Here is a 19,621-nt window from a genome sequence, read left to right on the forward strand (position 1 = left end):
TTGCGGAAGAGGAACGCATACTCCCCAGGGAAACGCGACTCACTCTAGCTCAACTTCGATTTGGATACTGTAACAGGTTAAACTCTTACCTATCCAGAATAAACCCCGACATACAAAATGTATGCCTCGCTTGCAATGTGTCCCCACATGACACCAACCATCTCTTTAATTGTAATGTGGAACCAACGCCTCTAACACCCCTCTCATTATGATCCACCCCTGTTGAAACTGTAAGTTTCCTTGCACTCCCGTTAGAGGTCACTGATGACAATTTGTGATTAGTCGCACCTATTGGATGGGGCGAAGCACTGCTACAATAACAACAACAACCAGCAATCTGTCATTTTCGAAATGCCTCAACTCTTAACTCACCTCTGCATTTAACATAGATTTAAGTAAAACAGAATACGCTTCTTTTACAGAATTGGTTAGGTTATCTTTATTTAATATTATTTGTGTAGGTTTTTGTAATTACTCTATTCTTTGTATAATATTTATTATTCTACTAGTATGTCGAAAGTCTTTTATTGTATCAGTAAGAGTTCTTTTTTTATATCCTATTTTCAAGCCTTTTTTATAAAGTTTCTTCATTTATGAGAACATCATATTACATCACATTCGTGGCACGCTTTATAAATACAAAAGTTTAATCATATTAATGTAAAAACTTAATTGCTCCTATATATGGTTAACGTACAAACAATTTTTAAGATTTAACAATAGTTTGTGATTATAATTGTCAGGTATTAACACTATATACAACCAACTATCATATGACCTATTCACTAATTCGCACAAAATTCCTCAATACTTATACCCTGCGCTAGTAACATACTATGGAATAGTGATTGGCTATTGTGTGCCAAATCGGAAGGTGTACCCTCTTCCTTAATTTCACCTTGCTCTATAACTAATATGCGATCCATTAATTGTAAACCACGCAGTCTATGCGCTATAAAAAGCACTGTTGAACTCTTGAAAGAGTTACGCAAAGCTTGCTGCATAGCAATAGCTGATTCATCGTCTAAATTGGAAGTGCCTTCATCGATGCACACAACTTTGGCATTTTTGAGTAATCCACGCGCCAAACACATCAGTTGTCGCTGACCAGCTGACAGATTAATGCCGCCCTTCTCAATGCGTCCATCCAAGCCGCCGAGTGATTGAACAAGCTGTGTGGCTGCATGACAGCTAGCTAAGGCATGCCAAATTTCCGAATCATAGTGCGTGCGCCGTGGATCAAGATTCTCGCGCACGGTACCTGTTAAATTAAAAGTTACTACATTTAGCACTTATAAAAGAAACAGATTTACCTTCAAACAAGAAAGGTTCTTGCGGTATAATACCCAAACGTTCACGCAACACTTTTAGCGCCAACGTTTTCACATTTACGCAATCTAATGTAATCTCGCCACGAGTCAGTGGCGCTACACGCATTAATGCTGCCACCATGGTTGACTTGCCCGCGCCAGTGCGTCCCACAATACCAACACGTTCAAAAGCTTCTGTATGGAAATTAATATTATGCAGCGTCACTGCCAAATTATCTCGATAGCGTAATTCGACATTTTTAAATTTTAACACTCCTTGACTAGGCCAACCAAATGGAGGTTCACATGTACCCTCCGTATTCTCTTCACCCTCCAATTGTAAATATTCATTTACACGTTCGACTGCAACGAACTCTTGTTCTGTTTCAGCAACAGCATTCAGTAGTCCACCTAACAATCCAGTAATTGAGAGTGCATAAGAAATGGCCAATCCAACTAGACCAGGATTTGTGACATAGGCTGAGGTAATGGCAGCAAGGAAACCAGCGCCTCCAACTAAAAAAACCCCTAACAATTGCAAGCGTAAGCCAAGCCATTGCTGTGCAGCTGCGGAGGTTAATTGTGCTTTGATGCTCTCCTCCAACTTAGCATGAAAGTCACGTTGGAAGCGCGCACTCGCACGCATTGTACGAATTGTTACAAGTCCTTGTAGAGTCTCCGTGAAATGTGTATAGAGTGGTGAAAGTGCATTGCTAGAAAGGCGTTTGATGTCACGGGAGGCGTAGCGATAACGGTATTGCAAATTCAAATAAATTGGAATCATCGGTATAATGAGTATGCCCAACCAAGGCATTGCATACAAGCTGATACAGAGGGCGCCTGTAATTAAATGAAATTAGTTTACGAATGGAATTGGGTTTTCTTTATAAGAAAGCACACCAACCCGCAAGGCCCAATAACTGTGCCAAGAGAATATTCAATATGAAGGGCAACGAGTCGTCAACCGCGTAAGTGTCTGAAGAAAAACGATTCAAAATACGACCAACCGAAGTGATGTCGAAGAAATTAAACTTTGCCTATACAGAAAAAAAAATTTTTTTTTTCAATTACAAAAAAATAAAAATTTACGCATTAAAATATAAAAAATAAATGTAAGAGGCGCGATAACCGCCGAAGAGATTTTAGGCCGAGCATCTCTTCCGTCGTGCTGCTCTTGATTTTTCCTACAAATTGACCGGACGGGACTTACTTATTTTATGCCGACTCCGAACGGCATCTGCAAGGCAGATGAGTTTTCACTGAGAACATTTCATGGCAGAAATACGCTCGGAGTGCTTGCCAAACACTGCCGAGGGGCGACCGCGCTTAGAAAAATTTTTTTCAAATTGAAAAAACTTGTTTCTAAAATTTTGATGCAGCTTTACCCGGGGCGTGCACCCAGGATCTTCGGTGTGCATGGCGGACCACGCTACCATCACACCACGGCGGCCGCCAATTTAAATATTTGTATATATACAAATATAGAATAAAGATAATGTTAAAATTAAAGGTAATTATATCCCAATATCATAATTAAAATTATATCCCACACTTACAAATAACACCTTTTGGAGCAAACGATCATGTACATAAATGGCTGCTTTTATGCCAGCAAAAGCGAAAAGGAAAGACCGTAAAATTGTCGCCAGTGAATTAAGCACAGCCAGTAATGAAAAAATGCTTAAATAATAGGCGATGTTATGTGGTGGTACTGTTCCATTCCTGAACTCTACAGCGACATGCTCTAAAGCCGTTTCATTATTCTGTGGATCCAGTGTTGTATCTGTTACCCAATGTGCCAGCCATGCATCCGATAGATTGCGCGTTAATTGCATAAGTATTACAAAAACTAATGTGGAAATAGATAAGGGAGTACCAATAGCACGCAAATAGCAGGAAAGTACATTCAACGAGATTTTGCCATATTCACGCGATTCCTGCGTGATTATAATTATTATTTTTCAAATTACAATTATAACTCTTATATGCAATTACCTCCAACATAATACTGTCCACGCTCTTTTTATCAAGCGAGCTCCCATCATCCAATTCAATGGAGGACCTACGAGTGTAATCGTATATATCATCTGTAGTATCCTCATTCAAATCTAAATCATCAACACTCTCCGACATGTATTGACTTTGTGTTACCTTACCATCCTCAACATGAAGTATCTAATCAAGACCAAAGATTGCTTTATATTTAATAATCTAAAGCGACACTTTACAAAAACTGTACCTGATGCGCATGGTAAAAAAGCGATAGACTGCGCGTAACCACAATGCGTGTCTTTTGTTTGAGCAAGCCAAGTATGCAATATTTAATAATGTGACGCGCAACGTGCGCATCCAGAGAGGCGAGTATATCATCCAGTAGATAGACTGCGAAAAACCAGACGTATGCAAAATTTAAGGTAATGAAATAAATTGTGAATTCATGGATTTCGCTAATCGACATACTTTTTTTATCCTGATAGACAGCACGCGCTAATGCTACACGTGCCCTTTGTCCTCCCGACAATGTACGTCCGTTCTCGCCGATTCCAATTAAGTCACCACCCAGCAATTCCAAGTCTTCAGTCAACGCACATGCATATAAGACGGCTCTGTATTTTTGTTCATCGAAAACATTACCCCAAATGATGTTGTCGCGTATTGTGCCGCGCTGTAACCAAGGCGTTTGTGGCACATAGCCGAAACCTGCATCGAGAAACATGAACTGAACTACGGAAACTAAATCGGAAGTTAGTATTTATTACCTGAAGTCAGCTCGTGCACGCATACTGTACCCGATGTACAATTGACACCTGCCACTATAGCTTCGATCAAAATACTTTTGCCACCGCCAACAGGACCTTCAAGACATATCAAATCGCCCTAAAAAAATATAAATATATATCACCGGTACACAAAAGCTTTATTAAAAAGTTTGTCTCATTCAGAGAGTCTAAATTGTTTTGTGGTACCACAAATGAGTTTTAGCCCAAATGCAACCGAAAATATATGCAGAAACTTTAATCTAAGCTTACACGCCATACCTTTTTCACCGTCAAGTTGACATTCTCTAAACGGAAAATTTGCTGCTGATTGTCATCATTATCATTTTTTACGCCATTTTCATGTTCAAAATACGCTGATTTCATCTCCATTACAATAGCTGTTTCATTCAACTTAGTTGAGTTACCATGACTCGTAGATTTCATAACAGGATTATAGTACGAAGAGAAGTCTAAATTAGGTAGCTGAGAAAAAAAAAAAAAAACAAATTGGATGTAAAAAAAAAACTTATTTCTAAAATTGCGCGCTTACATCAATCAACTCTTGTACACGTTTCATTGAAACCCATGCCTCTATCAAACCATTAAGTACCCAAGGAAAAGTATTCAATGGACCAATTAACATATTCAAAAGCGCTACACTTGTGTAAGTGGATGCTGCTACCAGGGGATTTCCCATTAATACAGATACACCAAACGACAGAAAGGACATCATTACAGGTGTGGTAGCCCAAAAGTAAACACAAAGCGCATCCAAATATTTACGTTTCTTCAAAAAACTCACTTCCTCTTTGCGACAGGCACGTATTTTTTCAATGAATACATCTTCCCAAGCATGCAACTTGATTTGCTTTGCACCACTTATAGTTTCACTTGTGGCAGCTAAACGCAAATCCTTCGCAGACATGAGACAACCTGAATAACGTCCAATACGTTGTGCAATGCAACGGTTTATGGGTATGAGAATAATTCCAAATGTAAGACCAGCTAAAAATGCTGCGCCCAATTGTGTGTAGAGTAAGTAAAGTGTAGTGAAAAGCTGTACATTTTTTATAGATTATAATAAAAAGTGCAAAGGGAAAAGTAAACACATTAAATACTGTACTTGAAATGGTATGCTCCAGAATGAATGGATACTTATGCACGAATTTACAATACGCTCTGTATCTGTGGACATAAGATTAAGTATTTCAGGACGTGAATTCTTGAGGCCGCGTGCCTCCAACGATTTGCGATAGATTGCACTAACAATGCCTATGCGCATTTTCATGCCAATCATTGAAATGCGCCAGTTAAAATGTGTGCCACATATGGCAGCTGAAAAGAATGAGATTTTGAAAATTAAATTTTAAAACAAGGATATTCATTTGTCACTTACATATCAACGTTGTCGCACAGAGTCCTAAAGCGTAAAGGTATGGTGTCCAATTTATGGCATCGTCACCATGTTCATTATCACTTCCTTGATGCTGTTGCTTTAATAAGCCACCCAGCAGTAATGGGCCGGCAAAACCCGCAGTATCCGCGGTAAAACGTAATATACCAATTAAATAAAACTCAGGTCCGAAACCTCTGTGTAAGGCCCCAAAAAGCGTTTTTGATTGGGATATACAAATTTGTAAGCGTTCACTTAAACGTGAGATATTCAATGAATCTGGGAGATCAAATAGATCTTCAATTTTCCTGAGACAACCAGCAACACCTTTGGCTATTAAAGGATCAACCCACCCAAAAATTAAACTTGATGTATAGTTGGCTTCGTCTTGTGCGTGACCAAGATGTGTTTCGTTGAGATCAAAATGAAAATAAGTGTAGCGGTTGCCAAGCAGCGATTCATCTTCCTGAATATTTACAAAACCAAATTGAACGGTATAAACTAATGGCATTAGAAAATATATTCGGTTGAGACTATATATATTGTACATAAAATTGAGTACAAAACCTTATTCAAACCGATCATACTTAAGAATATGCTTTCAGGCAGGAGCTTGTTCTTTGTTAGTTCCGCCATTTAAATGGTATTCGGGGGTAACGTTAAAGAGAGGCAGAGAGGTGGCGAATGCAAAGAAATAGTACTCGAACTTTCAGGTCTTTTGATTTTGTTGATGTTGTTAACAGTGCTTTGATTTTTGTCTCCGCCTAGGACAGATCGATTGCATGCTACGAGTCCCCGATATGGTCGCCAAGCCAAAATATTACCCACTGGAAGAAGCTACAGGCCTGCCAAAATAATGCCCTCAGAACCGCCACGGGTTGTCTCCTTATGTCCCCAGAACACCATCTACATAATGAGGCGAGAATACTCCTGTTAAGGGAAAGAAATGAAATGCTAACCAAACAGTTCTGTTGAATACCCAGAAACCTGGGCATCCCAACAGACATCTGATTGATGAGCCAACACCGCCCAGGGGCTTAAGGAGTCACCTCCGTAAGCACTATGAGGAAATACGGCACCTGAGAACACAGCCGTATGAAGCCAAACAACATAAGCAGGTCCTTGGTGAACTCCATAAATAGGCGTCGGACCTCTGTCATGAATTGCCCGGTGTATCCAGTACTCAAAGAGCAATACCCTAAAATTGCAGAACAGGAACGCACACTCCCTAAGGAAACGCGAGTCACTCTAGCCCAACTTCGATCTGGATACTGTAACAGGTTAAACTCTTACCTATCCAGAATCAACCCCGACATACAAAATGTATGCCCTGCTTGCAATGTGCCCCACATGACACCAACCATCTCTTCAATTGTTATGTGGAACCAACGCCTCTAACACCTCTCACATATGTTGAAACAGCAAGTTTCGTCGGACTCCCGTTAGACGGCCCATACATGACACAAAAGCCATGCGCAAATATAAAACGACGGAATTTGTACAAATGAAAATTTTGACATACACGGCTCAAAAACACTGCGGAATATTCATTTTTAATGTAGCGTAACAAATGAAACATTTGTTCTAATTGTATAAAAAATTATTATGTATTATTGAATTTATGTGAATTCCTGTTACAAGCAAGAGATTGTCCCTACGCCTTCGATATTAACATTTTTAAGCAACAATTACTGATGTTATATTATCAGAAACCACAGGTAAACTGTGTAACATTCACCACACACGAAGAAAAAAGCATGTGCAATATTTGCAGACATGCGTAAATATCAAAATCGTTTTGATTTTAGCGCAGTTCTCTGCGCAAATAGTGCAACCAGTGCACACACCGGGCAAATCCTTGTGCAAATTGGTAATTGGCGCAAGGATACTTGAGCCGTGTAATTGGCGTATTAGAGGACGTTGATGACAATTTGTGATTGGTCAGACCTATTAGATGTGGCGAAGCATTGCTAGAACAACAACAACGCGTTAACCAGGAAGGAACTGTGGATAACAATCAAAGAAAGGGCACTTGAGCCTTTTTAAATGGCAGACTTAGCGTTGCTGCAGTTTCAGCTGTTATCTGGGACATGTATGCATTATGACAAACACAGTTTCTGTCCCAAGTGAAACTCGGAGTTTTAAATTTCATCAAATTATAGATCAATTATATACGTATATGATAAAAATCGGTCCAGTATTTTCGGAGCCTATTCAACACAAACAACAAATCTTTCCTTTTTATAATATTAGTTGAGATTTCTTTTCTTAGACTTTGCTAAGAGGACTTTCATTTGACAACTCTTACCATTACTAGAACTTGAACTAGCAACAACAAGAGTTATGGGTGCCAAGTAAGCAACATAACAAATTTCCTTCAGATATTTCAAAGGTTGAGAGAAATGGCTCAGACGATTTGTTTTAGTATTTGATTCCGCAACTATCATGAATCGCCTTGCCCACGGTATAAAGGTATACTTACTCTGTCAGTGGAATATCGCAGTGCGGCAAATACTGCATTTCCTGTTGGTATCAGCGTTAAAGCATAAAATATATCGAAAATCACCGTAACTAAACTCCACGGCCACCAATCATAATTAACGCTGGTACGCAACCATACCACATCTAAAACAAAAACAGCCAACCATGTTACGTTCATGCATAAGGAGCCACGATGGGTGAGGGTACCAAAGCGGCGTGTAGACAATAAGTAACCTGTGCCAAAAACAAATGATTTATTATATAAACAGCATAAAATTAAAATACAATAATTTAATTTATACGCACCTACGTGCACACTCCACATTACACATTCAGCTGCAACAACCAAAACATCGACGGGATATAATTTAACACCTGTATGATGAAATTCAAATATCTTCCAAATAGGTAGCTGTGCCAATACAATTGTAACGCCTATACGCAAATATAAAAGTCGTAATTGTAATACATCACGCAATACACTACGTGTGTATGAACCAAAGTTATATGCAGATATTGCGGCAAATATGGTATAAATTGGTAATTGTAATACAATCTCTTGAAAGCAAGGCAGTAAATCATTCGAGTTGCCGGTGAATGGCTTCAAACCAGTAGAGCAGAACTCTGTCCAATTCCAATAGACAACTACATCCATGTTGTTTTTTTTTTTTTATTTTACGAAATTAATAGCGCCTTGGTGCATGCAAGCCGTAACAAGCTGAAGCTGTTGTAACGTGTTCTACGAAGAGGTGAACATAGCTAAACAAAAATCAAGTAGATTAGATGTTGTTTAGAAGTTTTGTTACCTACAATGAATGATTCATATAAGTATTTGTTTTTGTAATCATATAAAGCACACCTTTTTATAGGCCGGCCCATCAATTGAATCTCTATACGTTCTTTGTAGTGATTTGGCTCTACAGATGGCTCAATGAATAGTTAGTTATCCCAAAAAAAGGGATAAAGTTCATTTGCGTGCTTAGCGTTAATTTTGTAACTTCAGAAACGATTTCCATCAACCTTTTTTATCTGATGTATTGAAGTTTTTTATATATATATTTACCAATACAACATGACTAATATTTTGATTCCGTCTATATTTTCTACAGCTAAAAATCCCCGCAGCAAATGGATCAATTCTATGAAATTTTTGTTTACAAATTGTGGATATTTTATTGTGAACGATTAAATCAGCTGACTTCGGCAAACTATGTAGTACGCCAATTACACGGCTCAAGTATCCTTGCGCCAATTACCAATTTGCACAAGGATTTATTTGCCCGGTGTGTGCACTGGTTGCACTATTTGCGCAGAGAACTACGCTAAAATCAATACGATTTTGATATTTACGCATGTCTGCAAATATTGCACATGCTTTTTTCTTCGTGTGTGGTGAATGTTACACATATTACCTGTGGTTTCTGATAATATAACATTAGTAATTGTTGCTTAAAAATGTTAATATCGAAGGCGTAAGGACAATCTCTTGCTTGTAACAGGAATTCACATAAATTCAATAATACATAATAATTTTTTATACAATTAGAACAAATGTTTCATTTGTTACGCTACATTAAAAATGAATATTCCGCAGTGTTTTTGAGCCGTGTATGTCAAAATTTTCATTTGTACAAATTCCGTCGTTTTATATTTGCGCATGGCTTTTGTGTCATGTATGGGCCGTCTAGGAAGGTATACAGATTATCTGTTATTAATTACTACTGAGCCATCATAAAGGGCCAATTAATGGTGACATAACCATAAAACCATAACCAGATAAAACAGCTACCTACCTACCTTATGGAAATCAATGTAATCGATTACTGGTGCCTTACCATAACGCTAACGCCATAACCATACCATAGCCAACCAATTGGTTTTTGGTTTCTCGCCATATCCATAACCTAAAAATATTTGAGATGGTGAATTTAATAACTTTTTGTAGATTTTATCCATTGTTTTGGATACTTTATCACTAAGAGACTTATTTTTTGTGGAATGTGTTTGCAATTTTTGCGTTTTCTTCATCTTTATGAAATTTTTCCGATTTTTAGGTTAAAGCTGGAGTCATTGGTGCCGTATGTCGTATCGCTGTATCCGTATCCCTAACGTAATCAGCTGTTTATCGTTACGACGGTAAACCAAAACCCAATTGGTTGGCTACGATACGGTTACGAGCTTAGCGGCATCAATAATCGATTGCATTGATTCTCATAAGGGATACGGATACAGGGATACGACATACGGCACCAATGACTCCGGCTTAAGGCACCATTAATCGATCACATTGGAGATGGTTATGGATATGGGTATGGTTCCGACTATAGCGTTATGGTTAAGGAAGTTTAATTGGCCCTTATGGCGTTAGGAGTAAGGAAGTTTAAATAGCTCTTTAACTACTACTCCATCATACTCCAGCGGAAAATGAAATAAACACTAGCACGATTTACTCCCTAGATTTGGGCCGAGCTTCTCTCCAATCGGCACCGTGTTTCGTTTTAGGGTAATTCTATACGACAGCATGACACTCTTAATGCATGTCCAAAATTACAAAGAGGGATATCAAAAGACGAGTTTTGGATCCAGGATCGCGAAAGGGGAGATCAAAAATTGTGGGTCTGTCAAGAGATATTTGCAAAAGAAATTGAAAATTTTCATGTGGTTGTTGTAATTTTGATGATTTTGTTTTCGCGGATAAAGTTTTGGTCTCCAAACCCGTGTTGGACCAACCCAGGGTAATTTTTTATAAGCGCGGCCTAAGGCCGCCAATGCAGAAAGGTACTCTGCGCAAAAATACTATGGATACAACCCCCGGTCATTTTTCGGTTTTTCGTTAAATCTTTTGTAAGACCAAAGAGGATAGGTATATCTATCCTCTTTGTTAGAAGGTGAAATGAGATCATTAAGTGTCTGTGTGAAAACAGTATTAGAGTTGTCTCTTATATTCATCCTATCAATCCTATCTTCATTTAAATCGTCCCATAATGCTACAGAATCCATTTTTTAATTTGTTCAACAAAAATTAATCCTTTTTTTTTTTTTAATTGTAAGGCGCGATAACCTCCGAAGAGATCTAAGGCCGAGCTTCTCTTCCAATTTGCGTCGTGCTCCTCTTGATTTTTCCCTACAAATTGGCCGGACGGGACCTACATGTTTTATGCCGACTCCGAACGGCATCTGCAAGGCAGATGAGTTTTCACTGAGAGCTTTTCATGGCAAAAATACAATCGGAGCGCTTGCCAGACACTGCCGAGGGCGACCCCGCTTAGAAAAATTTTCTTCTAATTGAAAAATCTTATTTCTAAAATTGAAAAATCTTATTTCTAAAGTTGAACCCAGGGCATACGGTGTGATAGGCGGAGCACGCTACCATCACACCACGGTGGCCGCCACCGAAATTGTAATCGCCTTGTTTCTTTTGTTCTCTTTCTTTGAAATTTGGTCAGTGATGCATACTCAAGCAAAAAATTAGCGAAAATAAAAAAGCGGCATTGTTAGCGATGCGATACAGAGTTCCAATTACCTTTCGCATCGCACTGCCTTTCGCATCGCAATACAGAGTAGGCCCCCAGCATTGTTTACTATATAGTTTGGCAACTTAAACAGAGGTTATGTTGCGAATAGAGTGGAAGGCAGTGGACTAGGCAGTCGAATGTCATAAAATGAAGAATGGTGTTCGGAGTTTTTTTGAAAATTAAAAAAAAAATTGATAAAAGCTTTGATAAAAATAAAACTACTGTTTTAATAACAACGAAAATGCCTTATATATTCTATGTACATACATTCGCAAAGATTATCTCACTTTAAAATTTGAGTTAAATAATCTAAAGTTTTGTTTTGAATCGAGAACTGTTCGTGTGAATGTGCGAATTTTCACCGATCAGCTGTTAGTTGCGCTACTTGGTAAAATTTACAATGACCACCAGTGTTCTTTTAGAGTTGTTTGAACCATTGTACAGGTCTACAAGTAGGATATGTAGCAGCACGCACATACACAGCCACGCTCACCTGATAAAATGCTTGTTCTTGTTCGTTTTTTTTGTGGATGCTATTTGGCACTGTTGTACTTCTTAGGACCAAAAAAAGTTTAGTAGCTTGTCAGGGTGTGGGTGTTCCCCGCGTTGGGCGTACCTTGGCCCGCTCGAGTGGTACGGCCGAACTCCCAAGTCAATGGCCAAGTACCTAGAAAGACGAAATAAAAAGGTATGCAAAAGTAACAATCCTTAGATTCATTTTTCGAAGCAAGTGTACTTCCCGTAAACTCGACATCCCAAAGTCCCAACATCTCGTCCTCTATGCCTCAACGCCGGAGCCTCCTAAGATACACACTGAAATAAAAATAAAGAAAGAAAACAAAACACTTTAATTATTGAGGGCATGAAAGCGTAACACTTATCTAAGTGCACAACTTTTTTGTGTTGGGAAACGAATCACTCAAAATTACAACAACCATATGAAGTTCTTTCTTCAATTTCTTCCGCAAATATCTCGTAGCAGATATAAAATTTTTGAGTTCAGCGTTCGGACCCGTGATCCTGGGTCCAAAGCGCGTCTGCGGGCACATACTCACGATATTTCTTGGGCGAGTCATAGCAGCTGTGAGCTAAAGTCAAGAACCACCGTAGCTGCTTCTACAGGCAGTCCAGACGCATACTCTCGGGTAAAAAAAAGGGCACCACATGAAATGGGGTCTTGTTTTTTTTTAAATTCACTTCACCACTGAGTGTAAGTAGAAATAATTACCCAATATAGCAAAAGGTAAAACATTTAGATTTATCACGCACGTAAAAATGTAAACAAACGAGAAACGTCAAACACGGGGTATGTTCACAATAGAGGAACTGGCAAAAGCTCTTTTCCAAGGGTTGCCAGATGGTAGCCACAGGGTAGCTCCGAGCGTGGTGAGTACAGGAAAGGGATGGATATAGGTTATTATGGTTGCGGTCGAGATTAAGGATGATAATAGGAAAACGGCACAAGAAAACGGTGTATCTGCTATGTTGTTATCTATATAAGGGGGTGTGACTGTAGAAAAGAGATCAGTCCAAAAGTCTATTGCACCAATTCGTCTGTGCTGCGCGGTCCGTCATCGTACAAAATAAGTACCTAATGTGTAGTTAGAGTGTATTTCCCTGTGCGCGTAAAAGTAAAGCGAATTATAAGAGTGAGATTGTGTTTAAAAAAAAAAAAAGATCCGGTTTAAAGAAAAAAAAAAACTTGTTTTTTTTAAAAGGCTTTTGGCCTTATAAAACCTATCGGGTCCGTCGGTAAAACAATTCAACCAACGGCATAATGGATGTGGAATAGATTTTATGAGGGTAAGTGCCAGATTTTTAATTTTTTTTTGAATTTTTTTTTTGTTAATTCCCTTTTTTTTTACGCCATTTGGGGTTCACGCAACCCCATTGTCGACTTCGGTTATGAAATTTTCCGGGTTTTAATCGCCCCCCATTTTAATTTTCTTCTTTTTTGAAATAATCATCCCTTTTTTGTTGTAAAATTTTCTGGATACATTTTAATTGTGTCGGAAAAATCTAACCGCTTTTTTTTCTTGTCTTTCTTGTTTCATATCCCTACTTAAAAACTAAAGTTTTCTTCGGTAAAAGTAATCCTCATAATGTTGAGCACGTATTTTTTTGGAAGATTTTTGTTTTGGTGCTATCAATTTTGCTATTTTGTTGGTGTCATAAACACCCTAATAAAAATGCGTGAACGCCAAAATTGGCGTGAAATACCTCCATTAGCCCATGTAAGTCGAGCTGATTGGTATTTTTCTATTCCTCTAGTGGGAATGCCATCTGGTCACCGCGGATGACGAAAGCTCCAACAGCGCCAGGGAAAATTATTTATTACATTTTACCGGACATTTATGCGTTTCATGTATGCAGTTATACTGGTCCCTATACCAATCACCTATATTTGAAAACAACTATCCCCATATGTTATCTGGTTCCGGCAGTCGAGACTGCAAGCAATATATATATACCCTTAACAACATTAACAACTCGAGATCGACGAGAAGCGGCAGTAATAAGAGGAAGGTGTTTGCAGGGATAATTGTAGTCTAGTTTAGGTGTTTTTTATATATATAGTTTGTTCCTGTATGTAGTAAATCTCGTATAAATTTGAACCTTGCCAAATGTAAATGCACCTATAAGGCACTACAAAGGCACTCCAAACGGAGAAATTTAAGGAAATACGTTTTTTTTTGTATCGTGCAGTGGCCAATAAACCCTGCAACAAACCCCTGAACTTCCTTGAGAGCGCTCTTGTAGGTAGGCATTAGGGTGGTTTCTCGGATAATTTTTTGAAGTGGCTCCGATTGAGCCCAAAAGCGTTTGGATGAACTTTGGTGACCAAGTAGGCCTTGAACAAATTGCCAATCTCTGATTGGAAAACACTTGTAGGGTATATCCCATGATGGAAATGGGTGTAACATATATAAAATTATTCGTGTTTGAGTTATATACATGCTAATGGATAATATTTTTTTTCTTTGCCAAAATTAGAATAATCGAAAGACTGATTTTTTTGTAACATTGTATTTTTTTTTTTAATGATTCCGTTACATGTACATATGTCTTATTATTTTTATATTATATCGAACATTTTTTCAGAATATATACATACATACCGTTTTAAGTTTTGAAAGTACGTATATGAATCTATATATATGTATATATATATATAGGCATACACCGTTCGGCAATCTATTTTTTTTGAAAACGGTTTGAATTTTTATTCCGTGTCCTTTTTTTTTTGTGGTTTGTGTTAAGCCTGTGAATAATTATACATTTTTCTTGTGGTACCTGTGGATATTCACATATATATACATATATCGATTCGAGTGTGATATAAGTTTTTTGTTTGTCCTGGTCTAAATCTTTATTTTTCATGAGCATTGATATTTGGCTCGATAGCCATAAAGTACGTTTTCTTTTAATTTCTTTGTATAGAATTAAGGTATTTCAAATAAATAATATGGTAGATTGAAATTGGAAAAGAAATTGAAATGGTTTGCTAAAATTTAATCGGTTGGGGGAGGGTGAAGATGACATTAGGGTGAGTATGCAGGGTCATTTGGAGCAGAGAAAAAGGGGACTCGCTGCCAAGCAGAAATTCGAGCGGTCCAAGGCAGGGTGGGCTTTCTGCGAGGGAGGTGCACGGATGTAAGTTTAATGATGATTGTGACATCCGCCCCGCATCAAGGTGGACAAGGGTTAAGGGCCCCGACCTCTCGCCCTGAGCTAGCTGGGGGACATTCCACCTTGATCGCGCAAAGGGGCGGATTCACCCCTAAAAGGTGTACGTGACAAGCTGCTATCGAAAACTGCATAAAATTTTTTTTTCTTATATTACAAAGAAATATACTACCCCAATTGAAGACTTTTTTATAATTTTCTGAAGGACCCATATGGGTGCACTTAAATTTCCTACTAAATTCGTTCAAAAAAATTTACCTTCACAGCACGCAGGTTCCACTGGGTTCCACGCTAGTTTGACACTGACCGAAGTGTCAAACTGCCGTGTGTTAGAAAGGGAAAGAAATTGTTTCCCTCTCATACATATCATACTTGTAAACCTGTACAATGGTTTGAACCATAGTGTACAAGTACAAGTGTGTTGATTCGGAATGACAGCGAATTCAAAATGGATACCATTACCGAGTGCGCCGAATGATTGAAAAATTGAAAAAGTCGATACGATTGGTAGTCAAAAATGTTGTCGTTGAGACCAAAAATGCGACTCTAGACCTGAGATTTCCATCAGGTGAGCGAGGCTGTTTGTAGTTTTGACGTTTATCGCATACACACTTGTATAGGTACACTATGGTTTGAACTTTATGAATTCACAAAGGTTACGTTTTTTGTGGCAAGGTGAGTTTATTTTTTTAACAAAAACTGCCTAATACGAAATGTTAATGGATTTTTATATAATTTTAAATCGTTTTATAGAAGATTATAATTTCAATTTGTTAAATTTTATCTTTCTGAGTTTTACGATAGTAATTGTTTCCTTCGGTAGCCTCGTCAATTTGGTAGAACCGAGGCTGCCCAATTTTTTGCGACAATCTTACCGCTATGGCAAACACTCCCACAAAGGCCCAACAAATTATCTGGTTAACTGCACAGAGATGCCGAAGAGTTGGTTTAAACATTTTTATGCGTTCGCCCTGCCTTGGTCAGTGCTAGCACTGCTGTTAATGGTACATGGAAGCGTTACAAAGGCTGAGGCACCCGAATTTGTGCTGCGATTTTTGGACTTTATGGCTGGTGGGCGGGCGAATAGAACCATGCAAGTTGATTTTACTTGCGCCCTGGTGGCCACTGTACTTATGACCATGCAGTGTGGCCGTCGTTTTTATGAAACACATTTTATACAAATATTCGCTAAAAATAGTAAAATCAATTTAAGTCATTATCTAGTTGGTTATATGCACTATTTTTGTGCAATATTAGCGTTACTAAGTAATTCACAAGGTTTTGTTAGAGGTAAAAGAGTTCTGCTAATATTGGTACTAGTTGCTAACGCAATATTTTCTATATTTTTCTTAGGTACAAAACCTTCCGCATTGTCTCTGAGTTATATTACTCTCTTGCAATCTATTTGCATATTAATATTTCTTAATAGTTGTTTACAACAATACAAGTCAAATATAATATTAATCAATTTACGTAAGGATGCTAAAACTGGCGCAGTAAAAACTGAGCAGCATTTATTGCCGTCTGGTGGTTTCTTCGATTTGATATCCTCACCACATATGTTTTTTGAAATAAAAATGTATATAGCGCTGTTAGCCTTATTGCCAAGTACCACCTGGTTTTTCGTTACCGTTTGGGTTTTCTGTAATCAGGTATCATAACAAAAATAAAACTTTTTTTATAGAATTTATGAAATCGTAATATTTGGTTTCTTCTATCTTTACAGCTTATGAATGCTTTGTTAACACACAAATGGTACAAGGAAAATTTCAAAAATTATCCCAAAAATCGCCGAGCGCTCATACCTTTCATCTTGTGAGGTTTATATGACCTGCATAACTACAGTTTGTAGTACAAAAAATGGTTATTTATACCCATATTAACAAATTATTTTAAATATACAAAGATTTTGGTACAATGTTTAATATTTTTCATAGATAGAAAATAAAAAATATACCTATTTACACTGTTATCTTATATTTCCCATTGTTGTTCCGCAATGGCTTCGAGAAGTGCCACCAGTAACATTCCGTGGAAACAGGCGTAATCAGCGAAAATATAGTGCCGATGTAGCCCGTTCTCAGGGACCAACATTTAACGCTGAGTGTAGTATTCGGTATGCCGAGTGAAAATATGTCTCATCCAACCCAGCGTACAAATTTGTGGTACATTTTGGTTTTCCCAACTTTATAGGTAACCTCTGTGGGAACCTCATATAGTAAGCACATGGATGTACGTTGTTTGTCAGTCAGGCGAACCTGGTTCTAGACAGGATCATATCGCATCCTTTCTAAGGTCTAACAGAAACTACTATCTTCGATATGAATCTTGGTAAAACTGAAACCGCCCCGTTCTTTTAATTGTCAGTAAGCTACGGCCTTTGGATACTCACACAGCTTCCTTACCTTGCCCCGTTCTTGATGCTGTTCGCATCTAGAATCTTGACAGTGCAGGTTAATAAGGAGATATAACGACTAACCGAAATGAAAGGCGGTAAACTGGCTGTAGGCAATTTAACACATTAACTGCTTGAACATTATTTTTAGTTAAAATTTCACAATAAAGTTCTTGAAAGTTACAAAATAGGCAAATTGTGATTATGATATCAAAATAAGCGTTTCCAGCGTTAAAATTGGAGCATGTCATGCCACATATCACCAGTGGCAAATTACCTATTCGCGATTAAAACAGGTTAGTGAACTAAAAATTGCCGTCAATTCAGTTTTATTGAAACTCCACTAGTTTATCTTCTTTTTAATTCTAAATAGTTGTACATAGGGAAACTCGACTAAGAGCGTTTTTGAATGTCGGCAGGTAAAAAAACAAAAAACGAGAGGTGTACGCACATGTATTATTTACTTAAAAAGAAAACTGGAAATAAAAGAAAACAAGTTTCAGGGGTTAATAATTGCTTCCCGTATGTTTAATACTTAGTGTAAATGTATTGTTTACCTATAAGGATATCCTTGCGCTTTCGAGCGAAACACCGACAATAAAAAGGAAAAGAACACAACAAGCAACAATAGACCCGCTATAGCCATTATACGGGCTCTTTTTGGATCACTTTGCGAACCAGACTCCTTTAGCAACACCATGCCGAGCACAATCATGGCATCTGTAAAAATTAAGTATGTCTCAAATAAAAATTCCTTCACATTTATATTTCCGCTTACTCAAAAACATAACTATATAAGTCTCCACCACCAATTGACCCTGCGATGAACCATGTATGTACGCGACACCACCATCCTTACTTTTATGTATTAATGGTGGCCCCCGTATGTGATTCCACATTTGTCCTGATATCATTGCGAAACAGAAGAATAACGCCATTGCGCCCCAAATATTTTTATTATATAGGAACTCTAAGTTGTTACGACGAATGTAGAGAAAGCCTCCGACTAAAGCGACTAATGTGATCATTGCTACAGTTCCCGAGTAGTTTGGTGGGCGGAAAATACGTATTTGTATATCGGTGCGTTCGTGCACAAATTTTGCAATCGCTTCAGCTGCAAAACCAGCGCGATGAATATCCATTGTATCAGGTCTTTTTGGTTTGCCCTTAGCAGGGAAATGCATAAAAACTGGGGCTGTATTGATACGCAATGTTTGAAAGACATCAGAGCCCTCATCAAAATCAACCATAGCAAAGAATAATTTATTTGAATATGTTGGTGAATAACGATAAGAATTCGCTACAATCGTGAATTCATCATGTGCCTGCCGACAAACTTGACATTGACGTGATGATGATAGTGCTGTCAGCATCACCACAACCGAATAATTCCTTGGTGCATTCCTTACGTATTCCCGAAATTTCTGCCCATTGAAGCGTAGTAAAGCTTTTTTCATGTTCATATCTTGTAAATTGCGCACCTTCTCAGATAACGAAAGGCCGGTCTAAAATAACGGAAAAATTTATATAATCGAGCAAAAGTTAGCCGGCATCGTACATGACGTGGCCATCTAAATTATATGGACTTGATATTTTATCAGTTTACCTTTTGTTTACTCTGCGCCATGGTGAACACGAAAAATCCTGCAAGCATTAGCAGCCCAAACAAAAGCGTTCGCCTTAGCAAATTCATATTGTATTGCTATTTGTTTAAAAAGTACTAGAATTCAGTATAAATCACAGTATAATTAATAATTTTAAAATATTTGTAGAAATACACCACCTGCTCCAATAAATATGAAAAACGAAAAACCAATTAGAAAATGTGAAGTTGTCAACGATATGACCATTGTAAATTTTACCAAGTAGCGCAACTAACAGCTGATCGGCGAAAATTCGAACATTCACACGCACAGTTCTCGACTCAGATTCAAAACAAAACTTTAGATTATTTAATTCAAATTTTAAAGTGAGATAATCCTCACAAATTTATGTATACAGAATATATATGGCGTTTTTGTTGTTATTAAAACAATAGTTTTATTTATATTAAGCTTTTATCATTTTTTTTTTTAACTTTG

General features: G+C 37.8%; 3 protein-coding genes across 7 annotated transcripts; 1 reads left to right on the forward strand and 2 right to left on the reverse strand.

Annotated features, from left to right (window-relative positions):
• Positions 1-411: 411 nt before the first annotated feature.
• LOC137241163 (ATP-binding cassette sub-family C member 10) lies at positions 412-9,604 on the reverse strand. 3 transcript variants are annotated; one of them, XM_067768466.1, is made up of 15 exons: positions 8,803-9,604; positions 8,250-8,682; positions 7,945-8,177; positions 5,466-5,928; positions 5,193-5,404; positions 4,620-5,126; positions 4,349-4,552; positions 4,070-4,187; positions 3,771-4,010; positions 3,550-3,692; positions 3,306-3,485; positions 2,867-3,247; positions 2,215-2,347; positions 1,314-2,150; positions 412-1,261 (listed from the first exon to the last, which is right to left on the reverse strand). In XM_067768466.1, the coding sequence occupies exons 2-15, from the start codon at positions 8,596-8,598 to the stop codon at positions 786-788; spliced, it is 4,476 nt and encodes a 1,491-aa protein (XP_067624567.1). In that variant the 5' UTR covers positions 8,599-8,682; positions 8,803-9,604; the 3' UTR covers positions 412-785. The 3 variants fall into 3 exon arrangements, with proteins under 3 accessions (XP_067624567.1, XP_067624566.1, XP_067624568.1); XM_067768465.1 differs by having other exon boundaries at positions 8,250-8,702; XM_067768467.1 differs by having other exon boundaries at positions 8,250-8,749.
• Positions 9,605-15,766: 6,162 nt separating this feature from the next.
• On the forward strand, positions 15,767-17,109 carry LOC137241175 (polyprenol reductase). The gene is made up of 3 exons (XM_067768494.1): positions 15,767-16,435; positions 16,499-16,797; positions 16,872-17,109. The coding sequence occupies exons 1-3, from the start codon at positions 15,859-15,861 to the stop codon at positions 16,962-16,964; spliced, it is 969 nt and encodes a 322-aa protein (XP_067624595.1). The 5' UTR covers positions 15,767-15,858; the 3' UTR covers positions 16,965-17,109.
• A 732-nt stretch (positions 17,110-17,841) lies between these two features.
• Positions 17,842-19,448, reverse strand: Ostgamma (oligosaccharide transferase gamma subunit). 3 transcript variants are annotated; one of them, XM_067768493.1, is made up of 5 exons: positions 19,324-19,448; positions 19,147-19,242; positions 18,319-19,045; positions 18,098-18,260; positions 17,842-18,016 (listed from the first exon to the last, which is right to left on the reverse strand). In XM_067768493.1, the coding sequence occupies exons 2-5, from the start codon at positions 19,231-19,233 to the stop codon at positions 18,001-18,003; spliced, it is 993 nt and encodes a 330-aa protein (XP_067624594.1). In that variant the 5' UTR covers positions 19,234-19,242; positions 19,324-19,448; the 3' UTR covers positions 17,842-18,000. The 3 variants fall into 3 exon arrangements, with proteins under 3 accessions (XP_067624594.1, XP_067624593.1, XP_067624592.1); XM_067768492.1 differs by having other exon boundaries at positions 19,147-19,260; positions 19,324-19,361; XM_067768491.1 differs by lacking the exon at positions 19,324-19,448 and having other exon boundaries at positions 19,147-19,317.
• Positions 19,449-19,621: the final 173 nt, after the last annotated feature.

The sequence above is a fragment of the Eurosta solidaginis genome, chromosome 2 (genome assembly GCF_040869045.1).
Source record: "Eurosta solidaginis isolate ZX-2024a chromosome 2, ASM4086904v1, whole genome shotgun sequence".
NCBI lineage: Eukaryota > Metazoa > Arthropoda > Insecta > Diptera > Tephritidae > Eurosta > Eurosta solidaginis.

Coding starts and splice junctions, on each gene's coding strand:
- LOC137241175 (XM_067768494.1), top strand. CDS start 15,859: ATGTTAATGGATTTTTATATAATTTTAAATCGTTTTATAGAAGATTAT. Junction 16,436..16,498: donor TTCACAAGGTTTTGTTAGAG/GTAAAAGAGTTC, acceptor TATTTTTCTTAG/GTACAAAACCTTCCGCATTG. Junction 16,798..16,871: donor TTTGGGTTTTCTGTAATCAG/GTATCATAACAA, acceptor CTATCTTTACAG/CTTATGAATGCTTTGTTAAC.
- LOC137241163 (XM_067768466.1), bottom strand. CDS start 8,598: ATGGATGTAGTTGTCTATTGGAATTGGACAGAGTTCTGCTCTACTGGT. Junction 8,178..8,249: donor AATGTGGAGTGTGCACGTAG/GTGCGTATAAAT, acceptor TTTTTGGCACAG/GTTACTTATTGTCTACACGC. Junction 3,693..3,770: donor TGTCTATCAGGATAAAAAAA/GTATGTCGATTA, acceptor GGTTTTTCGCAG/TCTATCTACTGGATGATATA.
- Ostgamma (XM_067768493.1), bottom strand. CDS start 19,233: ATGAATTTGCTAAGGCGAACGCTTTTGTTTGGGCTGCTAATGCTTGCA. Junction 19,046..19,146: donor TGGCGCAGAGTAAACAAAAG/GTAAACTGATAA, acceptor CCGTTATTTTAG/ACCGGCCTTTCGTTATCTGA. Junction 18,261..18,318: donor TTATATAGTTATGTTTTTGA/GTAAGCGGAAAT, acceptor TAATTTTTACAG/ATGCCATGATTGTGCTCGGC.